This window comes from Rhipicephalus microplus, chromosome 3 (assembly GCF_043290135.1).
Source record: "Rhipicephalus microplus isolate Deutch F79 chromosome 3, USDA_Rmic, whole genome shotgun sequence".
Classification (NCBI taxonomy): domain Eukaryota; kingdom Metazoa; phylum Arthropoda; class Arachnida; order Ixodida; family Ixodidae; genus Rhipicephalus; species Rhipicephalus microplus.
Genome location: NC_134702.1, coordinates 165,536,509 through 165,562,442, shown reverse-complemented (window position 1 = coordinate 165,562,442; position 25,934 = coordinate 165,536,509). Strand labels below are relative to the sequence as shown.

The following is a 25,934-nucleotide window of genomic DNA, read 5'->3' as shown; positions in this document are numbered from 1 at the left end:
AAAAGTTTTACGATGTGTTGCCGAAGAACAGGCAATTCGCAAAATCCGGGGGTGAGAATTTAACAAAATTATTTAAAAAATTTTTGTCGATCTAGCAGATGAGCTATACCAATGGAGTATTTCACCTGGTTTAAAAAATACAACAGAATATGACGCCAGGAGCTTCTGTATTGGAGTACTTTTTTCGAAGTGGCGTACTGTTTGCGATAGAAAACGCTTTTTAAGTTTGAGCCCAGGATTGATTAATCAGCAAATGCCTTCATCAAATGACGCAACAGTCAGGGCCTTGAACAAGAAACAAAGAAAAATTCATCTAGAATGCTACAGGTCACACAATATATTTACAGAGGTTGAATATACTTTGGCAACCGTTCATCCATTTCGCGACGTGCCTTGCCCTATGCGAGCACCTGCTCTAAGGGGCTATCGCCGCGTTCATCGTGGCAGATGTCGTCGTAGCGGTGTCGCTGCGTCGTCCGATGATGGAGGCTGCGATGAAGTCGGCAGGGAATCGTTGCAGACAATTGACTACAAGGTTGCTGCAGTGTTCGGCTAATGGTTATTGAGCCGCTTACAGCTGTGCCACCTTGAAAACATCAGTTCTGGCACATCAGGAATAGTAGTGCAAGGCCGCTAGGGCAGCAGACTGCTGGTGCAGCGAGGACCCATGAGCTGGATCTCGAGCTCCGTTCTCGCGTAGCTGAACGCGGACACCGTCATAAGAACACTGGAGCCGCACGAACAAGGCGTCGTCCGCCCGCTGATGCTGATGCTGATGACCTCAGATCAATGGCGCTCACCCACAGAGGAGGATGGGCCAAGAAGCGGGCGGCAGGATACTTAAATGAAAAAAAAAATTAAAATAAAGCAAATCTGAAAATGTACTTTAGAGAGAATACTGCCAATAAAAAATGTTTGCGGAGCAAGCGGTCTGACCATCTCTTGTTCCTGACAGACATCACTACTAGTTATAAAGTGAATATCTGAAAAGGTTATTGTTCCCTAGCACGGTAATCTTTTAGTTGCATTGATGTAATAAAACACAGTGGAGCATATATCCCTGTGGCAGTAACCAAATGAAGTGCCGCAAACTAATAAAAGTACTGGTACGTTTACTTGTATTTCTAGCTTTTGTAATGGGGCTACTTAAAATGTTTTTTTCTCTGAGAAGAGTAACGACAACCGAAAAAAAGAAATGTTCAATTGTTTCAATTTTGTTGGAAAAATTCACAGTGGTGGCGCCTTGAGTCGAGCTTTGTTAAGGTAATAATTTAGTTTTTGAACTGCACAGCGCGATTTGGCATAAGTGACTTCTAACTGGCGAGATACGCACCTCTGTTTATTCCAGCAATACCTTACACACTCGAAATCTTTATATTCATCCAAACTACCTATTCCCGATTGCGAACAAGCATTTCGGAACCTTAGCGCTGTCACGTAAGCCGTATCTAGCAAAACTGGGATAGTGGGCCCACTCAGGGATACTGCTGCTAAAGAGTCCGCCATTTTGTTCAAATATAATCCGCGGTGGCCTGGTACCCATAGCAAATGCAGTTTTTTTTACGTTTTTCGGTACTAAATGCTGATACGTATTCATCCGCTTTGCATTTCCTGCCGCAGAAAGTGCGGCAGGAAATGATAACGAATATACATACTGATATCGAATCTGTACTGATAGCTGATGATGATTCGCATGAGGAAAATTTGCGTAGGGCAACAACAATAACCAATCATTTTGCGATGAATACAGGAGTATAATCTGGGAGTTGAATCGAAAAGAACCAGTCGAAAGAAGTAGAAAAGGTGCAAACCCCAGCCTTTTCTTTTGACACAGATGCATCAGTCGCATTGCTTACCTCTATGTGAGCTAGATAATCTGCTAACTGGTCATTTAAATATCTATGTGCCTATTGTTTCGCGTTATGAGAAAATATATCGTCAATTCGTATGCTAAGCATTGACATTAGGCTTTGTCTTGGACCAATATGTTTAATTTTTACATTCAGTTGCTGTAGCTTCGCTTGCGCAAATATCAATTGCGGGGCGTGTAGTCATGACCACTGTGTTTCGAAAAATACAGTTTGGTTCTTGAATGAAAATGTAAAATGGGCGTCTCTGTTGTGAACTTTATATTTTTAAGACCGCTCTCGTTTCACTCGTTCTCCAGTTTGTTTGATTGTAAGGTTTGCTTCAATAAATGGCACGTACCCACTTCGAGTGATTGGCCCAGAATGCGACGTTGGGATTTTTCAGTGTTGTTTTAGTTAGGGTAGATGATAAAAATATAAAGAAATGAATTCGCAATAATACGTAATACACTGAATATAAACAAGTATTAGGCTTCTTAGATATTATTTTAGACTGCCGTATTACACTTAAAGGAACAATCTTGAAAAGGTATTTAATTTTTTACTAGTTCGCTAAAAACTTTCTTCTTCCTCGCAGTTCATGACCTTCCTCCGCGACAGTCCCATAACCAGGCACGCGCCACAATCCTCACACTGTTGTTATCCTGTAGACCATCGCGAACTGCTTCGGGCCTTCTAATGCCTCGAAAGGTTTCAGTTTTGCAACACATATATAGCAAAATTACAGGCACATTTATCTGCATACGATACAGTGCCTGGTGCGGCAACGTATTATTCTGGGGTGCTACAAACTTATGTTATTTGGCTCTTCAATTCTGTTATAAGATCACATACACTGCGAAGTTTCCTTTTGTTATCGCAGTGACTATTGCGAAATATTCTCGTGACAACACGAATTCATTTCGGACCGACGGCTTGTTCACTGATGGCACTCATTTTCAAAAAAGCGCGGTGTCACCGCCTTACGGTGAGAAAAACTTGCACAGCCTGTTTCGTAAACAACAATACCAACAACATCAGTGCAAAACCTTGCACCATATTACTAATAATGCAACGTTCGTTCATGAGCACCTTTCAAGATCACGTTTATATGCTCCAGTAAACAACCCGAATGTTTCGTTGCCGTCTGCAACCACCATGTATTTGTTGGATCTCGTAATAGCGGACACATGACTAAATCTTCCCGAGCACTTTGAAGGTACAATACAGGCAAATAACAATTTACGTCAGAGTGAAAGCTCAATATATGGCAGCGTCTCAATGGGTTATTAAAGCAATAGTGGTGCCCAGCTTACCGAGAAATTAAGCTAAATGTTTGACATGACGTGTTTCACGAGTGGGGCATTTTACGCAGCCTCTATTGGCATGTTGATATGATTCACTCGTTAACAGGTTGAAAAGTGTTTTCGCGACGTAGCTGCATTGAGCTTTGACTCAGCTTTCTACGTGCAGAGCTGTTTACAAGGAATCGCAACTCTCCAACCCCGAAATAAAAGTGCTTCAGTTTTAAAATCCGCGCCACCTAATAAACATTCTTCTGCAATGTGGAATCAGAATGACCTCGTTCACCGTAGTTCAAGATTTTGTTGTGTACTTTTCTGCCATCTTGAATGCCTTGCGGGAGCTGCGCCATAAGATTGGTCTTGTCTGTTTGGCCATGAGTATGACCATAGAGTCAATGAAAACTGCATGTCCATCAAGGTGGTTCTTTTTTATGAAGCTCTAGAAGATACTTTGGAGTACTGGTGTACCATTTTGTCTTTCTTGAGAAGCGACGACGTCAAAGGATCAAAGTGTGAGAAGCTTGGGCGTCTTGTTTTATCGCATGTAGCTGTGCTCGCCTTACTCGTTAAAATGAAGTTTCTGAAGACCATTGCGAATGCTGTGATCTTGAGCTAGAGAGTACCGAGGTACACTAAGGTTTTCACATATTGGATATTCACTTGCAGACACTGATTAGTCAATGCGGTAATTATTCAAGGACTTTGCATTAGGTGTCATAAGTCTGTTGGACTTCCTTGACGAGAATCAAAGCTTCACGACTGGCACAGGCTTTAACGTATACTACGCTGCACTCGCCGAAAAGTAGAGAGACAGTCATTTGAGGGAGACCTGTGCGTTCCACTTCAGCGAACCAAAGACTTGTTTTGATACTGCGTTCAAATTGTAAACCCACATTTCAGGCAGGAGCTTCACGGTGTTTTCGAAACCTTTGCGCCTATTTTTCATTTAGTGATCTTTGAAACAAACGACTTGAGCCAGCTCCTCAGCGATTGGTAACGTTGTTGAACTGTTGAAATTGGTAACGTTGTTGAACCTCTGTCATTTTGGACACTTCCGATTGTCGAGTGGCCAGTGCTTTCTCGCTGTGCGCTGCGCTTTCTGGCGCTTCATGTGTCTATAGCTAACGTTGAAAGGGGCTTTCAAAGCTGAGGGTTGTTAACAAAGAAGAGAGCACTTCGACCACTGACAGCAATCTGAAAAGTATGCTTGCGTGTTTTATAATAAGCTTTTGGCTAAGGTTAGTATAAGCAAAATAAAAGTGTTCAGCGTTCTGGTATTAAACCTATACGCACACGTTTTCGTCATTTAAACGTTCTAGGAAAAAAAAAGAAATGCGCTTCCTATGCTTTGATATTTTAGTACTCCCATAGAAATGATTTAGGATTTTCGGGCCTTGAGAATATTGCGAAACTCCTAATTTCGAAGCATCAGAAAGTTACGGAAAATAAAATACAATAAACACAAATTTTTTGCCACAAACACAATTGCTATAAACACCTAGCATTTCTCAAAATACACAACGAAAACACAGAGCCCTATCTATGGGTCAACATTGAAGGTAACTTTACTTTTATTTCATTCTGACGTCCTGCAACTGCAAAAACTCCTGAAGGGTATTTTTAAAAGTGTGGCCAGTACACGATCAAACAGACAATTCTAATTTAATTGCCTGTCACACTTCAGTAGCATGTAAATGGTGATGCAAACTGTAAAATCAACGCTCTCAATTTTCTATAGCTATCAAAGAGTCAACTGCCTGCTCTCACAGCGTGGCGACTAACATGTCCACTGAAACAGTAGTGATGTTGCGTGAAGCTTTTTTAGCGTTTTTTCCGATCGGGTTTTTGTGGACCTATACCCATGAAACTTTAATGTGTATAGCATCAAGAATGAGATAATTCGAAGTATTTCTAACCACCGTCTTGACTTTTTAATATTATCAGCGGAGTGCTACTGATTCATAAATTGACGCTAACTTGAGACCGCCCATGCTGTCATTGTTTTGACTATTTTCGCCTTTATCTAGAGGTCAATATAGCAAGCAGTATTTAGGCCAAATTTAAGTTGTTCTGCTAGTCTTGCTGAATGTTTCTGTATTTTATGTGTGCAAGTGACTTAAACTAAATTTGTAGTCCAAAGCAGAACTAGAGCTGCATCGCTTCAATGAAGCTCTCTCCAGCCGGCCTCGTAAATGACCGTGCTTACAGGAGCAATCTCGAAAGTCACTAGATGCTGCTCTCAGTTACGCAATAATAGGGTTTTCTAGTTTTCAGCATGATTTATCACAAGATGATTACAAATGCTTACCTTAACCTCTCACCAATCACTTATAAAGACACAGAGCGTAAGGGTTTTACATAGGCACAACAACTATAGCTTACTGTACATGAAAACGTTTGCAGTAAAGCAGGCTTGGTTATTAAATAGCTGTGGTCGGCAGTGGGTGGTGCGATATTATTTTATGTGATGTTTCAGGTTTTAAGTTCATAGGTGAGCTGTTCGCGGGTGGCGTGGCAACTGAAGCGTCATATAAACGAATGAGTACGCAGTTGTTGCACACTGTGAATCATTACAAACGAAAAAAGTATAAAGCCGTTAAAAAGAAGGCATTTAAAGCCTTTCATAACACCAGCCATGGTACTTCAAGCTGTATAGTATCAAGAATGGAAGCTCGTTCTCTATACGGTATGGTCTCCTTAGAAATAAGATAACGCTAAATAGCTTGCTGTTCTCAATAAAAATGACTACACTTTCAAGGAAAAAGGAAGGGAAATAGAATGAAATTCAGTTGAAGTATTTGCGAACAAAATTATTTCCAGAGCGCATCTCTAAACTCCAATTGATGAGGATGGTCTAAAAATTTTCGAGTAATCATGGTAACATTCGGTCGTAGAATGCGTATTCAAGGTACGACACACAAATCAAACACACATCTGACCCACCAGCTTTTGGTGGAACTGCGTGAAGCTGGTGTATGTGCCCCATACGCCTAGAAGGCTTGCTCGATGAACATGAAATATAGGTTCCCGCAAACTGCCAGGCCTTGCTGATAACTTGGTTGAGTGATAGCGTTGAATGTCTAATAAAAGAATGTAATCCCACCCCTCAGTCTACAGCTAGAGTGACGACGAGGTAGTGGAATGTCTGGAGGATCAGTACGACCCACAAGGTAATGCAATTGCTGCCAGTAAGATGTTATTCATGCGTAGGCAAAAAGAAAGATAGAGCGTCAGAGATTTCATCGCTGAATAGGGAAGGTTAGCTGAAAGCTGCAACTTGAGTCCGTGAAGAACCATCTGCTACGAGATCCCATTCTTGCGGTGCAATGCTGGACGACGATTCATGGCGTTTTCTGTTTTCGCCTGGTTTGTATGATTGTGCCAGTTAATAGGTGCATTTTATGTAAATTTATCCTGCAAGCCTTTAGCGAATAAATCTAGAGCTTCAGTCAATTGCGCTAACGATAGAAGTTTGTTATCAAAATTTACTGGGGATGGGTGAATCTTCCTTCTTTTCACGTACCAAAACAGTGCTTTCTTATAATTTTTGGTTGTGAGAGGAAGCCGCAATGTCTGTGATCATATTGATTTGTTGGTTAGTGACTGTGCGTTTAAAACTAGCTGCTATAGGTTTGTAATCCGACCAGTTCTTTAGGGCATTGACTGTGAATGAGCTGCTTTCAAGCTGCCTGGTAGGAGCGGTGATCTCGTGTGCATTCTTTGTGACACCAAGGACTACAGGGCTCTGTCATGGCTGATTCAGCAGTAAATTCAGCTGGTTTATAGGCTCTTTTAGTATTTACGTTTAACTGCATGCTTTAGCAATGGCTCCTCTCGTTGGAAGAAGTAGACAAAGCTGAACTTAGACCATCTTTATTTTTATTGGTTCACGTAGACTCTGACTTGAGAACAAGAAGGAGTTCTCGGGCAAGAAATCTCAAAACTTCAAGCAAAATGATTACTCTTTTTGGCACAGTCACCCTCTCCAAGGCAACCTAGAAATAGTCAAACTTACGAAACCTAAATCTAAGACTGATTGAGATCGAATACATAATAATGGGGGGGGGGGGGGGTTCCGGCATTTAAGCCCGAAAGATTTGTATCTGTTGCCCACTACCACAGAAATTTACCTCAGTGATCAGTTTTAAAGCCCCAACACGTGCGATGAGAGTTAGAATCGCAGACACAATTTTTCTCTTTACACCATGACCTGATTGTGATACCTAATCGTCTAGTGTCTTCTAGACCGCCCAGAAAATACACAATGATTAGGAGAAAGGTTGTCAACCAGATGATGTGACGTCAACTGCAAAAATTTTAGAATTTGGGGATATACTTTTACGAAATTTTCGCCTTTAAACTAATCCTGTTGGAGATAAAAGAATTGTCAAATCATACGTATAATGAGAATCGATGATATGCGAAGCACGGATGAGGAAAGTTGATATGTCACTCTAAAATCAGCAGCACGTTATGAGGCGGAGGTAAATTGCACTGTACATCTACTCACGTCACGTCATCCCAAATTCGGTACATGTGAAGCTGGCAAAATGGCCATCGTTCCATCATGAACATGGTGTTTTGTCATGTTCTTACATGGCACGCCTGTCAAAATTATCATGTTTGCACCAGCCACATACCTTCCTCAATCATTCACATGCCGTATTACCAAATTTGGTACATGTCAAGCTAGCAAAACGGCTGCAAGCACATTGTGCACGTGGCTTGTAGTAATGTCGAATCCCGGCTGCGGCGGCTGCATTTCTGATGGAGGCGGAAATGTTGTAGGCCCGTGTGCTAAGATTTGGGTGCACGTTAAAGAACCCCAGATGGTCAAAATTTCTAGAGCCCTTCACTACGGTGTCTCTCATAATCATATGGTGGTTTTGGGACGTTAAACCCCACATATCAATCAATCAATCAATCAATCAATCAATGGCTTGTAGTAATGTTGTTGCATGACACGCATCTCAAAATTATGATGCTTGCACCAGTCACATATCTTTGTTATCTATTAACTTCCCGTAATACAAACCTTAGTATATGTGAAGCTAAAGAAACGGCCGTGAGCGCATTATGTATAATGTTATTGCATGACACGCATCTCATGTTTAACTTGTTCGCACCAGTCACATATCCTTGTTATCTATTAACGTCCCGTAATACCAACCTTAGTATGTGTGAAGCTAGGGAAACGACTGTGAGCGCTTCATAAGTGTCACATGTAGTAATGTTGTTACATGACACGCACCTGATGACTATCATGTTTGCGCCAGTCACATACCTTCGTCATCCATTCACGTCCCGGAACACCAAACGCGGTATAGGTGAAGCTTACGAAATGGCCGCAAGCGCATCATGAGTGTGGCATGTAGTCATAATCTTTTATTGCGCTCATATCATGATTTTCACGTTAGGTTCCGTAGCTGGTGTACGCCAAGCACTCGTGTCATACCATTCCAGTTTTACAACACGTCATGTGAACGAAACCACCGCAAGAGCAGCAAGACCATCAAATGTAAATCATATTTCTAAAACAAAAACCAGCGCCACTGGGTACCAGCGTCTAGCGCCACGCGTGATTATGGGCCCAGTATTGAGCTGGGTACTCTTGGCGAAATGGCTTCACACATTTTATACGGGGAGAACCCATTCGCTTGAAATAAATAAACATCGAGTGATTCCAATTAGTAGACAGCACGTAGACAATATTCGCAGACTGCTTCGAAGACATTACCGATCCCAAGTTGTCCAAAAATTAGAACAAGTCTGGACGGCCTTTACGCGGCGAGGCGGCACCTCGCATTAAGAAAAAAAAGTCAAAATGAACAAACACAACAGTTCTATTTTCAGGCTTATTTCGTGTTGAAGTCTTTAAAAAATAAAGTTTACTCAAATTTAGCGTCTGCAGAAGCGTCTGCTTGCGTGCAGACGACCATTCGAGCGAGATCCAATCTATCTGAGCGATTCGCTGATCCGCCAACTTATTTAGACAGCAATGTAGCCTGCATAGTATTTGTCTACGATGCAGTTTTCACGGAGCTGCACACATTGCCGGCTACGTGAGACTTAGAATGAAGCTTACGATGGCCGCCATCCATTTTGCTGGAGTCGGGTATTTATCCATCTACGGTGATTATTGCAACACACCCACAAAATCAAAAGAAGCAATATTGCGCACATTCACATTAAAAAGAAAAAATGAAAAAGTGACACAGTCTACCACAGGTTTCAACTTGTCACCTTTTATTTCCTACCCGACAGCTCCATCCACTGAGCCACGCCTTTTTTTTCAATAATTTCCGGTTAAAATTCACACAAGTGGTGCTTAAATAAATATCTTACAACACACAACAAACATAACCAAAATAATAAGTACGGCTCTCAAGCTTACTATAACACATCACTTTAACACATCATTAAGTTGTCCTTATTCCCTCGAGAAGCCTTGAGATACTTTCGTTAAAATACTCTTGCTGGTGTGCTGTCAGGGTCACAGTGATATCCAGTCATTCTACAGTGCCACATACTGTGCAAGGCAGTCATCATGATAAAATTTAATTGTACTTATTCATCATTTCCTATTGCCAAATACCTGACTCCATGAGTGTCAAACGGAGAGCCTTTGTAATTGTCCTTCGTGATACGTACCATAAGTATACTCCTCCCCAACAGTTCAGAAAGGCGTGCTCAATAGCTTCCGGTTTTTTACTGAGTAGGCAGGGAAATGCCCAGGCACATAGAACCCACGCTCCTCTAGAAGGTTCTTACAGGAAGTGTTCCGGTGTGTAAATAAAAAAAAAGCTTTTGCACTTGCAGCTGCTGGCATTTTTTTGACTCGTTTAAGTAGATTGTGACCCTTGTGTGCTGTATATAGCGCTCTGTACAGTGGGATGGGGAGCATAGTGTCAAAAATCTTTGTAAAACTTTTTTTTCTTTCCAACAGAACATACGTAGTCAGTCGAAAAACGAACACACCAAAACCGCACGCTGGCCACAGCTTCCTTCATGTATCCTTTCACACTCCCTGTAGTAACATGAGTGCTCACAACAAATTCAGGCAACAGTCTACTTAGTCTTGTTTGACACAGTGCTACTAGGAAATAATCTTTTGTCTTGCACACCAAGAAAAACCTATTTACTAACTGCTTGATAAACAGATGTCCTAGCCCAAGGCCTCCACACTTCACCCTTCTAAACAAATTTGGGTGACTGCAAGTTTCTCAGTTCGACCCCCACATCAATATTCCAAACAGCCGATGTAATTTTTGCATATTGACCCGGGATCAGTATAGCACTTGAATCGCGTAGCAGAGTATAGACACAAAAAACTAGTTGCATGCGAAAGTTGATTGATATGTAGGGATTAACGTTCCAAAACCACCATATCATTATGAGAGACGCTGTAGTGGAGGGCTCCAGAAATTTCGACCACCTGGGGTTCTTTAACGTGCACCGAAATCCGAGCACACGGGCCTACAACATTTCCGCCTCCATCAGAAATGCAGCGGCCTCAGCCGGGATTTGATCCCACGACCTCAGTTGCAAGCAGTAGCCCTAGCAAAATGGACAGATAAGTTGCTCTGCACATATTCGCTTGAATTTCTTTTGTTTGCTGTGTTCAATATTCATTAGTTTATTTTATGACTCAAGTGGAACTCGGAGATATTAACTTGACGTTTTTGTCCATTTAATGTCTGCGAAAAAGTCTGGCGTTGAAGGCCAATAACTATGCCAAAGCCGAGGTATATACTCCAGATTAAGTGCATGGATTTCTGTAACTTCAGTGAAACATCTCTAAACTCCGATTGATTTTTCAATACAAGCAGAGGAAGTACTACAAATCGCAGCATCAGCGTATGCGAGTAGTTTGGCCTCTGAGGATTTTAATCTAAACCAACTAATGATGTCGTTTTGCAGCATCGACCAACGTAATGTTCGACATAAATTTAAAACAAGTGTGGACTAGCCGGGCAATCATGATGAACTGAGCGCTCAATTTCAATGGCAGTGCCATGAATACAGTGAACTAGTATATACTATCAACTCGAGGTGGTTAAAGGTGGGAAGTACACACGAAGCGCAAGCCGTAAGAAAGTGTGCGTGTACCCCCTCTCGTTCAGTCCTTATAATGTCCGCTGGATGACGGTGCTTGTATATCAGGAACATATCATGAAAAGATGCGAGATGGTGGTACTTGGAGTGTTGACTAGATGTATGAACGGGCACACAGACAGGTGTCTGGACGGACGCACGGATGGCTGCAAGAACGGATGGACGCGTGGACGGACGCAGGAGCGGATGCATGGACGAAAGCAGGGACGGACGCACAGATGAACATGCGGACGCACGAACAGACGCACGCACGGACGGGCGGATGGACGCATGGGCGGCCACACAGACGCACACATATACGGACGGAAGCAAGAACGAATGGACAGACGGATGCTTCGCCCAACTCTCCATCATTCACTCTATGAATATCCTGCCATTTTTTTCCCACCCCCAACGCTACTTTGGTAATGAGTGCACCACGGTAGCGTTCCTCGTCATGTATTGCAAGTTTCTACTTAATATTGCGTATGTCATTTTGATACTCTCTCAGTTGTTTGCACTCCAAGTCAATTAGTTTTTAGAAGGTCATTCGCAGTTTCTTTTCTTAATTTTTACTTTCGTAACTCAAGGCGCAAGAACAATAAATATCGCTTTTATTTTTATTCGCTGCTACAACGCTTCCCATTATCATGCAAGTTTAACTTCATCATCCATTTTCATTTTATTGGTGCAGTTCACTAACTGGTCTAAGAAATATTTGTCAGTGATCAAAGTGGAAATAGTCTGCAACTGCTCCCATAAGAAAGCTTTTCTTGCACAGCTGCCATAATCTTCCTTAGCTCCCATCCCTTAAAAACCTTCCACATAATCTTCCACAGCTCGCATAAAAAGTCTGTGTGGCCGCCCGTGCGTCCCTCCGCCCATCCGTGCGTGCGTCTGTTGTTCTTTGCGTTCGTTCCTGCTTCCGCCCATGCATTCACTTCTGCGTCCGTCCATGCGTTCATCCATCCGTGCAGCCATCCATTCAGAAAACGACTGCAATCAGCAGATTATCGCTGATTGAAGTGGTATGCCGTGCCTAGAGACGGTGCTGCTATCGGCTTTTGAAAGTGAAGGTGAATGGTTCAGTGAAGGGACGTTCTGAAATAAGGGGATAAGTTACAGGAGCGGCTATCTTCACATTTCATGACCCGGTTCAGCTTCCTTAAAGTGTCACGACAGTATAGACAATACTTAAGCAAAAATTGACCCACATAAAACAAGAAACCACCGTTCACAAGTTAGCGACACCTCGCTGACACGACAATGCGTCCATCTAGGAAAAATAAATGCAAGCCACATGGCACGATGCCTGAATTCGACAATTGCAGCGATTTATGGTACTTGACCAAACAGAAAAGGGACAACCAGCCATTTAAACAACACATAAATCGTAAGGTAAATTTTCAATTTACTTTGGTGTATGTAAAATAATATTATTCGAGGAAAAAAACTCCAGTGAGATTTTCATTTTTGTTGTTCGTCCCTTCTAACCTAGTCGCTTTTCAATAGTACGGCAGACGTTGGTGCATGTAGCAATATGTTTTCTACCATGTTTCGTTTCATGCTTCAAGACCCTCACAGTTTGACTTAGAAGTGTGTTCCTAAAGAGTGAAACGTTGCATGAAATAAGCGTAGGCTCACGCCCAGCGTTAGACAACGAGTAAGAGGTATACAATTAAACGTTCACCCATTAGCCAGCGCTGAGACAAATCAAATATTAAGTATCAACAAAGTCGTAAGCTGCATAGTTTCGAGAGCTGTCTTACGGACGCATACTGACACCTCGCCAATTCATGAAACGAGGAATCCTGGCATAGTGAACATCAACCAATCAATCAATCAATCAATCAATCAAAATAAACCAAGCAGTCAGTCAATATATAGATTTTTATTTTATTAAATAGAAAATGAAGGTACAATAATTGATTCAACGAAATGCGACATACAAAAGAAGCTTTATTAGGAATATAAATTCTAGAATAATTTTAGAATAATATTACAGCATTTACATACATTTTTTCTTTGTGGCGTGGTTAACGCGCCACTGGGAAAGAGTAACAAGTCACGTCTTGTGGTGTTGCATTTTTTGTAAGCAGTAACTGGACAACAAAACCAAAGACAGACAGGACGAAGCACTCTGAAATTAAGAACTACGTTTTGTCGCTCATTTTCTTTTTTGTCCCGTTCACAGCGCTTCATTTCACAAAGTAAAGATACCTAGCGTTCAAAGTCCCAAAATCTTGATATGATTATGAGAGATGCTTTAGTGGAGGGCTCCGGAAATTGGCACCAGGGCTGAACGGGATCACGAACAGAGCGCTCAGAAACCTCGATGGCGCAGTCATAGAATGTCTAACTGGTTTCAACATTGGAGCATAAAAAACGGGTAGGGTCTTTGAGGAATCTAAGCTAGCCTACACCGTACTGACTCCCGAGCCAGAAAAGTCCTAGTGTTGAGAATCTTCGCCCCATCTCTCTCATGTCCGGCGGGGGTAAAGTGGCAGAGAACACCATTCTCAACAAACTTAAGGACTACCATGAGGGAAATGAGATTTATAAGCACAATGTGATCGGGTTTCGTACCGGCCTTTCAACACGGGATGCAATGCTGCTCATTAAGCACCAAGTCCTTGATGGGTACTCTAGAGATACAAACGCTCTTCGTGGCCTAGATTTAGAGAAGGCCTTTGACAACATCAAGCCTGAATTCATTTTGGAGGCTGTAGCGAAACTCGAGCTAGGGCCCAGGCTGTATAGCAACATCAAGTCCTTTTGTCTAGAAGAAAAGCGAGGCTTCGTATCGAGAACTTCTTCTCTTAAGACATACCACTCAGACATCGAGGAACGCCCAGTTGTCTGAGATTTCTCTGGTGCTATTCAATCTCTGCATGGTCGAACTTTCGGAAAGAATGAATTGCGTGGACAGCATCAAGCATACTATCTACGCCAACGACACCACAATCTGGTGCGTTGGCGTCAACAAAGACTGGGTGCAAGATGCCCTTAAAAGAGCAGTCGCCGAGGTGGAATCATACCTGCGCTCAACGGTACTCAGACGCTCACCCGCCAAGTCGGAGCTCCTGATCTATAGAAAAAAAATGGGGTGGCTGACCGAAGGGATGGAAGCCCGTCGAAGAAGGTAATATGCACATTTGCACGAATGACGGGAAGGAAATTCCGAGGGTAGACACCATCAGGATCCTCGGCATGTTTATTGAAACAAAGTGTGGCAACGTCAACGCTCTGCGGAAAATCGTCGCCAAGACTGACAATGCTTTTCGACTCGTCAAAAGTATCTCCGGGGGACACAGAGGCCTTAAGGAAGACACTTTGTTAAGTATCATCAATGCATTTGTGCTCTGCCACTTTACCTACAACATTGGCATGCACAACTGGCTTAGGTCGGAATGAGACCAGCTTGATCTTATTATCGGAAAGAACGCCATGAAAGCACTGGGGCTTCCCATGCGCACACACACCAAGAACGTGCTCGCGGGGTGCACAACTCTGCTGCCGAGGTAGTGGAAGCGCAGCAACGCTCGCAGCTTGCTCGGTTGTCTACTACGGTAGCTGTTCGGCGCATGGTGGGTTTTATTCCTCTAGAGCCGGAAGCAAATAGCGCGGGTATATCGAAACATATACAGTAAAACGTCATTGTTGCCCCAATACCCCGCGAGACTCACCTTTGACACGATGAGGGAAGTCGTCGGGCGAGAGCGATGGCTCTACTGAAGCAACTGGGAAAGAGTGGCGGAAATGCAAGTTTCGTTGACGCCGCAGCATATCTAGACGGCAAGAAGTTCGCAGCGGTGGTCGTGGACCCGACGGGCTCGACTACGAACTGGCCCATGGTACACACAAGGAATATCCACGTGGCCGAACGAGTGGCCATCGCACTCGCTCTGCTGAATGGTCGGTGCGAAGAGATGTACAGCTACTCCAAATCCACAGCCAGAGTTTTTCAAAAGGGCCCCATATGCACATAGGCCGCAAAGATCTTGAACAGCTCCTACAGTGGCTACAGTGGTGCGACTGTCGCTCACACCCTTTATTGGTTCTCCGCGCATGTCGGCTTCGTAAACGCCGTTGCATTGAACCCGAACGAGTCGGCCCACACAGCAGCGTGCGCACTCACCGACCGCGCTGCTCTTGACCGGGGCGATGGCTCCAGTGCGGAAGAAGCTGGACTTACACACCACACCACGAGATTACCAAGTATTGCTACATGGTGAGGCGGGCATTATCAATGCCACATTTAAAACTCAATAGAGCGCAGGCCGTCTCATTGCCCTTACTTCAAACACATTCGTGCCCGTCGTTAGCATACCTAAATGCAATTTATCCTCACAAATTTCCCGATGCCGCCTGCGCCGCTTGCAGGCAGACCGCTACATTAGGACACAAGCCCTGGGAGTGTGGGTCGCTTGAACCGACTTATTGGGAAGCCGAGAGGGATGCGCTTCTGCTCAGCCCTGTTTTCAGCACCAAATCCTGGACGTACAGTTTTCCTGCGACAAGGCCGTCAGGCTACACCTGCTGGTCCCCACGTGAGAAAAGCTGGGTGGCACGTGGCAAGCTCAGCGTCTGCACTGGACCGTATTATTTTGTTCTCCCTCACTCACTAAACGCATGGGATTCTTTACGTGCATCAAATGTTTCCGCCTCCATGGAAAACGCAGACACCGAAGCATCAATTCGATCCCGAATCACGTATTTCTTATCTGAAAAAGAACGCCACATTTGAAATAGTTGTGAGAAATCCGCAAATATTTAAAAAAAATGGGCATGCAGGTAGTAAGAAATGACTGGCCGATGGAGCTTGACTCAAACGGCATGTAAATACACTAAAAAAATAGCTGAATAACTGAAATATTGACTTGCATTACACTTGACCGAAAGTACGCCGTAGCATAGTTTGAAATAGTGCGAGCCTAGAGTACATTTATTCAGCAGCAAGGTACTTATACAGGGTGTTTAAGCTAAAATGCACCAAGCAATAGAAATTTAAAAAATGATTGCTGCGCGTATCGAGCTAGTGCAGTGTTGGGCTTAGCCGTATGTAGGGCGTCAGAATATTTATTATGAGCTACCAAGCAAGCACGGTAATTAACAAACGTTGCTTAATGAACTTTTTATTACTGACTCTAGAAAAAAAATATTATACAATGCTTGTCGCTGTTATTCCAAAATAGCAAAATTTTCAAGTTATGGTAAGATAACAATGCTGCCTAAGTTTTTCCCAGGGTTTGTTTAGGCTGAGCGACATTAAAAAAATTGCCATGTGATTGCCGCTTAAGGCGCGGTGCTTTTAGTGCCCTCAAATCTAAGTTGAATGAATTAGCAAACGCTTCTCACGCACGAAGGTCGCTTGAACAGGCTATCGGCGACATTGATGGACATTAAGCGATGATTGGATAGAAAAATTAAAAAAGAGGGGGGGGTGCGAAATAAATAAATGGAGAGAATAAACTTTGACGAAAAAGCGGCTGCCACGTGCATTGCGCTACGAGACCGGAGGCAACATTCGGCGGAGTGCAGACGTTTCTTTTTCCTTTCGGGCCAGCAATAAATAAGATGGTGGAGGAAGGATTGAAACTTTACTAAATGAAGGATGTCAAAAGCACGATGGGAATACGTGGTGCGCAGTTTTTTGGAGACGCTTCGACTAGGAAAAGTGTTTGGAACGATGCGTTTCACTTATGAAGATTGTGTGAATATGGTTCTCGCCCTCAGCCGAGCGAACAAAAACAGGCGAGAGGCGGCAATAATATTTCTGAGATGGCGCCCATGAATTCAGGTAAATAGTTCTACATCGGTACAAAATACAAAATCCTCAAGGAGGCAGGCACGTTCATAAAGCAGCATCAACGCACAAAAGGTGTGACTAAGTATCTTAAAACAGGCTTTCTTGCTTACATACCAGCCCATTCCCACGCAAATGTGCACGACGTGAGTGCTGAGACCGGCGCTTCCAGCAGTAGTGTTTGGCGCGCGGACTTCATCGATAACATGTTAGCCTGCATCAACAGCTGGAAGACAGAGATTCGCAGAGCTGTCTTGACTTCTGCAACTGAATACTCGTATAGGAAGAAGGTAATCGCGGCTTCCTGACGTACATAATGTGGCTCACCTCTCGCGCAATGCCCAAGTCAACGTGCAGAATGGTCATTATTCGAGCGGTAAAATTCTTCACTGGCGGTTGCGGTTACAACACCAGGTGCAGCAGTCTTTCAGTGTTAGGTGCGGCATTTACGACAACAAAACTATCGGCCAAGTCTTTTTCGATGAAACACTGAGCGCAGAACGCTACATCAGCAAAATACTAAAAGGCCAACTGTGTGACTTCATCTGCAACCTCCCTGCAGTACAGCTAGGGAATATGCGGTTCCACAAAGACGGAGCTCTTCCGCACAGCTGCGCGCGGACTCGGATGTAGCTTGATCCAGAAGGTACCGAGAAATGGATCGGCCGTCTTGGACCTGTAGAGTGGCCCGCATGGTCCCTATATTTGCTTCCGCTAGAATTCTTTTTTATGAGGATAGAATAAAGACCACGCCTACCCCGAAGCGACAACAACACCTTCAAGACCGAAGTCTAAAATAGCAGATGAGTTCCCTCTATTACTCCACGATCGCTACGAAACGCGAAAAAAAATGTGCTCATTTCTTGTAGATTGTGTACAGGAACTGATGGAGAACTATTTTGGCACGCTATGTAACTGCCTACGACGTTTCAATAAAAGCCTTTTGAACTTTGAAACTACACTGATATGAGAGATAATAGATATGTGAGGCTGAACGTCCCAAAAACCACCATAAGATTATGAGAGACGCCGTAGTGGAAGACTTTGGAAATTTCGGCCACCTGGGATTCTTCAACATGCACCCAAATTTGAGCACATGGGCTTACAGCACTTCCGCCTCCACCGGAAATGCAGCCGCCACAGCCGGGTTTTCACCCCGCAAGCTGCAGGTGAGCAGCTGAGTACCTTAGCCACTAGACAACCAGGGCTAATTTCTTTCTAACAGCTAGCTTTCCTACTAAGAGATAGCTATAGTGACACAAAACACTTTTATATTTATTTTGTTCATTTATACGCATTGCTGTCTATCAAAAGGGTAGTAAACATGCTCTTCTAAATGGAGATGAATTACGAGCAATAAACTTCTAAACCCACAGCCAATAGTGCCGTGTTCCTTGCAAGTATCCAGTGGAGCAATCGCACGTTGTCGATGCAGACATGACGAAAAAACTTCTGGAATAATACTTTTGAAGTTTTTATATTCATCCTTTATCAAAATCTCACGCTCTTCTCTGCCATCATGTTTATCGCTCGCCCGAAGGGTAAAAAAAAAACGTCTGCGCTGCACCGATTGCTGCCTCCGGTCTTGTATCACAATGCGCGTGGCAGCTGCTCTTTCATCGAAGTTTACTGTCTTCGTTTTTTCTCTCCCACCCTCTTTTTTATGGAATCATCCAACCATCGCCTAATGTCTATCGTAGTTCCCGATATCCTCTTCAAGCGGCCTTCGCTAATTTGTTCAACTTATATTTCAGGGCAATAAAAGCGTGGCGCTTTAGGCAGCAATCACGTGGCATTTTTTTTTTATTGCGATTGCAATTATATGAACACTCTCCGCTAGATTTTGCCACCGGCATCCGCATCGATGTCCGCGTTGATGTCATGCACCGTATATGTATACGTGAGCCACTTTGAAGAACGTTCTTCAGCGTTCAAACAGCAAGCTATTATATCTACCACTTACCGCTGCTGTGTTTTGGGCATTACCAGAAAGATGGCGCAATGAGCGCCCGTCGCCACATCGCGCCAGGGCACCCGCTCTAATCTTCTACGCGTAGTTTGCCCGGCTTGGTGAAGGAGAGCCACGCTCCCTCGGGCGCCCTTATCTCACGGTGGTGAGGATGGGAGAATTGTACGCCTTGGCTGGCCTCGAGCTTTACGTGGAACGATTGTATACTGCAGTTACCGGGCGCACAAAGGTCACTACAATCATTGCAGTCTCCGTTCGCTAAAAGCGCGCGCTTTTCAGACTCAGCGAAGTAACAAATGAGACGCTTACTCGCGTGAGTCCGTACCGGTAAGTACGCTTCGTACGTAATTTGTGCGCGAGAAATGTGGGGCACGTTTCGATCTGCTTTCCATTACGCGCGTAATTTTTTATTGTAGCTATCGCGTTCATTGCTTCGCCTTCGCGGCAAAGCTGTGACTTTTTTAAGTTTTGTGCAGTTTAAAAATGCTGGTAAAAAATTAACCAGAGTGTTACCCTACTGTAACTTGAAATTTTTGTTACTTCTGCATAAAAACTACAAGTCTTGTATGTATATTTTTTTAGAGTCAGTATTCAAAAAGTTCATTAGGCAATCTTTGCTAATTACCATTCTTGGTGGATAAAAAGTATTCTGACGTGCTACATAAAGCTAAGAACTATACTGCGCTAGCTGATGAGGCGTAGCACTCAATTTTAATTATTTATTTTTTGCGTGGTGCTTTTTAGCTGAAACACCCTGTATAAGTAAGTACCTGTAATGCCGGTGAATTCACCGACTTGTTTCTGGCAGCTATTGGCGGTACGTTTGCAGACTTATTGGAAGGAACGAACTTGCTCCGATTGTTTCGTATCAGGATCATTATGATAATTATACTTCAATATTCTGTTTAACCCTTTCTCTCAGCAGTATCATACACGTTTAGATATTTCTAGCACCACACAAACTCCTTCATGAGGCTCCGCAGGCTGACAACTTTCAGTTTTTTTCTTTGATATACGAATTTACTTCGTGGCTGATCAGGAATGATGGGAATAAAAACCCTGAGCCAGAAAGTTCCCATCAGTCTTCTTCAGCCCACTGTAGCATGGTTGAGCACGGCATAGTGAAACTCAGCCTCGAATGCTCTCTGGGTGTCCTGCTTTCAGAGGCGTGAGGAAAATAGAGATATTTAGTGCTAGGTACGCAAGCTCTTGGGGCGTTGTGGGATTTAGGGCGCGATGCGTTGCGTACCCAACCCATACCCATCTGAAATGCCTTATAGCAGTGCACACGCAACGAGAGCAGCACGAAGGTCACACGCATTCGCAGCGCCATAGCGTCTTGTCGCTTCAGTATTGTTTAATACTTTTTACAATTTAAAATGTTAAATTAAATATACATAGCGACATGAAGTAAACTACTTTCAATAATTTATTTTTAAATAATATGAGAGTTATCACCACGAAACAAAAAAAGCTTTTTAGTATGCGCCACAATTTGCGACTGCAGCCGGCACCGTCGATGCTAACCTACCCAGACGGCTGGTAAACATGTAAATCTGTGTACCTGACTCTGTGTAACTCTGTGAACCATACGGTGGTGTAACGAGTAACTCCGTGTACTTTTAGCTTCTACGTATACTTCTTTACGTGATCATGTTACCGGATACCGGTTTGCGTTTACCGTCTTACCGTAACGCGCGTCTTCTAACGTTTTCAGCTACTCATACGTGAACGTTTACGTACTTACGTAAACAAGTATGCATTTACTTTTTCGCAAACTATAATTGTGGACGCTGAGTGCATTTACACTGCTTTAACTTGCGTAGCATTGAATCAACCTTGGGGCAAAATCACGAGACTTTTTTTTCATCGTGTACGGTATCCCGGTCTACGCAAAAAGTGAAAAATACGAGGTTACAGTAACAATGTGTCGACATCTTGTGACTCTTCGTGCAACTACAGTCATAAATACGTTCGCTTACGCGTAATTTTTTTGAGGTGAAAATGATACAACAGGCAAGTCATTTGTAATAAAGCTGCTGCGCGGTTTTTTCACCCGACGTACAATGCACAATGTTTCTGCAATAACAATGTTGTGATGGTCTGGTTTACTCTGGCCGCGATAGATGGTGCCACCTATTCAGCTGGTCGGGGGCTGGCATATTTTTGGTTTCTATGTTCCAGGCCATTCTAGCTTTGGTATTCTGGCTGAAACAATGTAATCGCTATTGGTGCTCGCACTTTGGCCTATTTTAGCTCGATGGCTAAAGTATCCGCAGTGCGTATACCGTGAGTTCCTGCGAAGGTGGACCTTACAAAGCGGGCGATCCATGCTGTCCGAGATTTGGCACCTTTGTGCCATCATATTTGTATAGTGGCTGGCCACTATAATATTTGTGCTTAAAGCCTAAAAGTCAAAGCGGTGGCTCTAGCCAGCCTCGGCTTTGCTCGCCGTGAAGGTGGGTGACGTGACGGGTAACATGACCCGCCACCATGTGCGCCAGGGCAGCTAATCTCCGTTAGGAGGCCAGTGGTGTCAGGGATTTTCATGGCCGCGCGCATGCATGGCCCCAGCGCCAAAGCGAATTTGCGACGCCTCTGTTTGGGGTTGCGCGCGTGCGCAATACCACCGCCCCAACATCCTGGGTACGCAAGCCGCTTGGGTACCCAGCACTAAAACTCCATAGTTTTGTAGGTCAGGTAAACAGCGTCGAAAGCTGGTCCTCCACTGCATTTCCCTTCTCCTGTCACTAACTAGCTAAGTAAGGTAGGGTGAATAGTATATGTCCGTTTTAGTGCAGTAATATAGAAACGACTGCAGGTATTCCCTTCAAATTTTACTTGCTCATGAAAAAATTGACACTGAGTATTAGGTGAGACTAAGTGACACACTTTTTATGCCTAGAGTGCCTGTTCTACTTTTGGCTTACTTTCAAATTTTAAAGTGGCTTCACCTAATTGAAGTACTTTTTCTCTGCCAACACCAAAAGAATGAAATGACACTAAGTCGTGTTATTGCAGCGAATAGGCTGCATCTGAACTAAAAGGTATAATTCATTTTAAGAAGCTTTTTTAAATAAATATATTGCATGCATGAAGTGGCAGAGGGTGTGTATTAAGAAACTTTTTCACAGGCTCACTTTCTTATGAAATAAGCAATTTTTTTAGTTCAAACTGTTTTTAACTTGTAGCTCAAGAATACAATGTTTAATCAAAATTGATTCATGATGTCATAAAAGAGTAACATGGAAGTTGAAAAATGTACGAAAAACGAAATTTGAGAAAAACAAAGTCTTATGGGCACATACTGCTTACGCCAGAGTGCGGGCGGCGCTCTTCGCTGCGCCTTTGAAACCGTTTGGAACGGCCGCTGGACGTCGGGCCTTCACAAGTAAGTTACTCTAGGTACAGTGGATTTTTCGGGGTGGAAATTGCGAATTAGATTTTTTGGGGAGGTTTACTCTACCATGGCGAAATGTTCTCAGCGTAAAGGTCATGCTGACAAGAATGAGATACACCGCTAAGATGGCAGTGATTCTTTGATTAAATCAAGTCTCACACTATTTCAAGATGCGGCAGAGCTCTGGCGCGAATTTTGTCCTTTACGCGCAGCAAGAACTGGAGAAACCTTGGAAACTAATGACCTCCACTAACGCAAGAAGGCTACTAAATCAAGCACAGTGCCGTTTGTCGACCGTACCGTTTGTCGACCACATGGTGTGTGCCATCCCAGTGCCATGCGGAAAGAAATACATCGGCCAAATATAAAGATGCCTGATGCCTGAGACACCTACGTGAAGAGAGAAGAAATGGCAACTCCGGTCATGTGAGCGCACGTTGTAGGAGGTGACGTTGCCTGCTCGCATATAATGAAATAGATATACTTTAAAAGTGCGCTCACTAGTACAGGAAGTCCACGCATATAATTTGGGGAAGTCGTGCATAAGCATGTCTTCGGTACACTTGAATGAAAAGAAATGTTCACGATCCTTTCTCAGCGAAACTTCCGTAAGGTAACGTTTTTAGGTTTTTATTATTCTTGTTTTATTTTTAACTTCGCGACTTTCTAGCATTCATGCGTGGTGGCTCACAGACGTTCTTTCGAGCTGCACAGTTTTGCAGTGCCTATATGCGTATTTTTTGAAACTTCAGGTATCTTTGAAGACAGCACTTGTCCCTTCCAGATCTCTTTTCGTTCTTTCGCGCTTTTTTGTGCTGCTACTTTTTTCTTGAGGATTATGCACCCTGCTGTTTTTTGTTATTGAATAATCTCTCAGGCCATCTCATCCACTAGGCACTTATCCTGCAAGGTTACAACCTTCCCGTTTTTCCGTCAACAATCATGCCGTCGTCACCGGCCAGCAGAATGATCAGTGGGTGGCCTGGCATATAGACTTGCACATTCGTTCACCGGCAACACCAAACAATCGCACGATGCGTTGTCAAGACCACCATTTCGCCCTTCGTGAAGGCGTATTTCATCGAAGCAAATACGACGCCCATGGCAGCCAGCGCCTATAAGCAATACCCACAGTTTTTCTTCGGAGATAAGCGAGTCGCTCTACTCGGATCTGCTGTACGCGAACTTTGGAATATTCTAAACGTAGCACGGCATTGAGATGGATGCAACTGTCGAGGTATGTACCGCTACGTGGAGAAGCTCGTTCTGTTTATCTTGATTGTCAGTGGCGAAAATCTTCAACGCTCCTGTTGCCAGCTAGTCTGCAACGTTTATGTTGCCTTAACTGTCTATTTGGAAGTGTTCATAACTTTTTGTAGAAGCCACTTCCTCTAACGTCACATAGTAACTGCAGGGTCATCGGCACTGTTGACTATTTCAGGGTGTACGTTGAGCGCATTGTTCACCCAGTGGCTACTGCGTGAAATGTTGCCTCGTTCCTGTTTCACTGATTTATGCTGCATTATAAAATACACCAAGAACTGCACAGTGTTTGAGGCCATGTCTTCTAGTCACAAGTCGCGATAGTCATTCTCAAATAGTACAGTACTTGCACCAAAAAAATACCGTTTACTACTGGAAGACAAATGGTCTCACCGAATGTGTAACGGTACACCCTGGGACATTTTTTTCAATGTAAATCACCACGCACCATAAAAATTGCGACGACATTATGCCCTTCGTCCTGTACGCCTACTATACCACCCCACAGAGCACTGGTGTTTCGCCCTTCTTCTTACTGCATGGCAAGGTCACGTTACACGTAATCGACCAAATCTTCATTCATACGAGCCGGGTTGTTGTGGTGAGTGACTATTTTTGCCACAGCCAGACTTCCTGAATAGTACGGCGAGATGGGTAAGATTTTTTTTGTGCATGGTCATGAGTGGTCGAACAATGTTTGATGTGATCCCTCCAATACTTCACCACCGCTACTTTTTTGGAGCACTCGTATAACTTGCTTTTGTCCGCCAAACGTTACAAATGAATAAACACGTATTGAATATATTCACATAGATATTTAGTTCATTTGCACAAAATAAGACGGTGCTAGTTGCTATCATTGCGGCAGTGATGAAACGATAGAGCACGTTCTCTGTCACTGCCTTCGATACAGGATGCAAAGAGAGGTGCTAGCTGCTGCGTTAGCCTGCTTTCACGACAGAGCCTTGTCAGAACAGTCAGTGCTCGAAAGCCCACCTGATCTGTCTTCACACAGAAAAGCAGTGTAGACATTATTGAACTTTTTGCGTCGTAGTGGCCCATTGATTAGGCTATAGCACTCCCGCTCTCTTTTTTTCTTTTTCGCACGTCTATTTTTCTCTTAACATTTTTCTCGTTTGTCTTCCCCAATCCAATTTCCCTTAGTTCGGGGTAACAAACCGAATGCCCCAATTTCTGGTGAACCTTCCTGCCTTTCCCTCAGTTTCTTCTACCTCTTTGTACTAAAGAGATATGTTCACTGTAGTTGTCATAGCCTTGTCATAGCCTTTGGCGCTGCCGTGGAACTGTGTATAATCAATTATTTGATTGCTTCATTGTCCTGGTACGTTCTTCCTTCCACTCTTTTGAAGAAAGTTTACTCCAGTTAGTGATACACAGCATTCACACTTTTTGATGGCTTACTTTTAATGCTTTCTTTTTTTTTGCAGTGTACTGACGATGGCCAATGTCCGCTAAACTGCACGTGCATGAAGCATTCGCAGAATAAAAGTTTCTGCGCCTTGATTCAAGACAAAGATTACGACCTCGATCGATATTATAATATATGAGACCCTTTCTACTAGTGGGCAGGCTCGACACCTGCATATACAAAACAATAAACGTATTTTCTAGCTACCATAGCCTTTCACTGTAAAGGCGTCTGACTTCTTTGCCCAGTGAGCCATGCAATAACTTATTGTGGCAGAGAATACGTCCTTATGAAGCACAAGTAAAATTCATGTCACTGCTTGAGCATTCTGATGACTTTCCCTGTTTGTGAACAAGTCCTTTGTTATTCAGAAACTTTCAGAACGAACGCCTTGCCTGCGTGGAAGGCGCAGCACAGTCACAGCGAAAGCTACAAGAGCGGGCCTTCAGAGCCTCTTCTAAACACTCATTCAGTCATTGATGCAAGCACACTTGCTTTATACCCACTATGGCATTAATAAAAAAATTTTTGGTAGTAGGCAGGCATTCACTATTCTATTTTTCGACATTCTTCTGGGAAGCGTAGTATCCGGTAAGCACTAGCAAGAAATTTTGTGCCGATGGTTTATGCAGTGGCTGACGACGATGAGGAATTATGCCTGAAGCAGGTGTGCACCAAAGTTAATAGTAGAACAACAACAACAAGCTTTTGTGATAAGTTGGAGCATCGGACGACCCACTGGTTACGCTATTTGTATTGTCCGACGGCTGGTTGTTCTTTCGCTCTTTTAAAACGTTTCATAAGGCGTATTAGGGCGATTGC

General features: G+C 43.5%; 1 protein-coding gene across 1 annotated transcript in view; it reads left to right on the top strand.

Moving 5' to 3' along the window:
• The window catches only part of LOC142803422 (uncharacterized), a 94,524-nt gene extending 69,206 nt beyond the window's left edge, over positions 1 to 25,318 (top strand). Inside the window, exon 4 of the mRNA XM_075888542.1 lies at positions 25,132 to 25,318. Coding sequence (XP_075744657.1) covers positions 25,132 to 25,251 — 120 coding nt within the window. The 3' untranslated portion in view covers positions 25,252 to 25,318. The remainder of the gene's footprint in view (positions 1 to 25,131) is intronic.
• Positions 25,319 to 25,934: the final 616 nt, after the last annotated feature.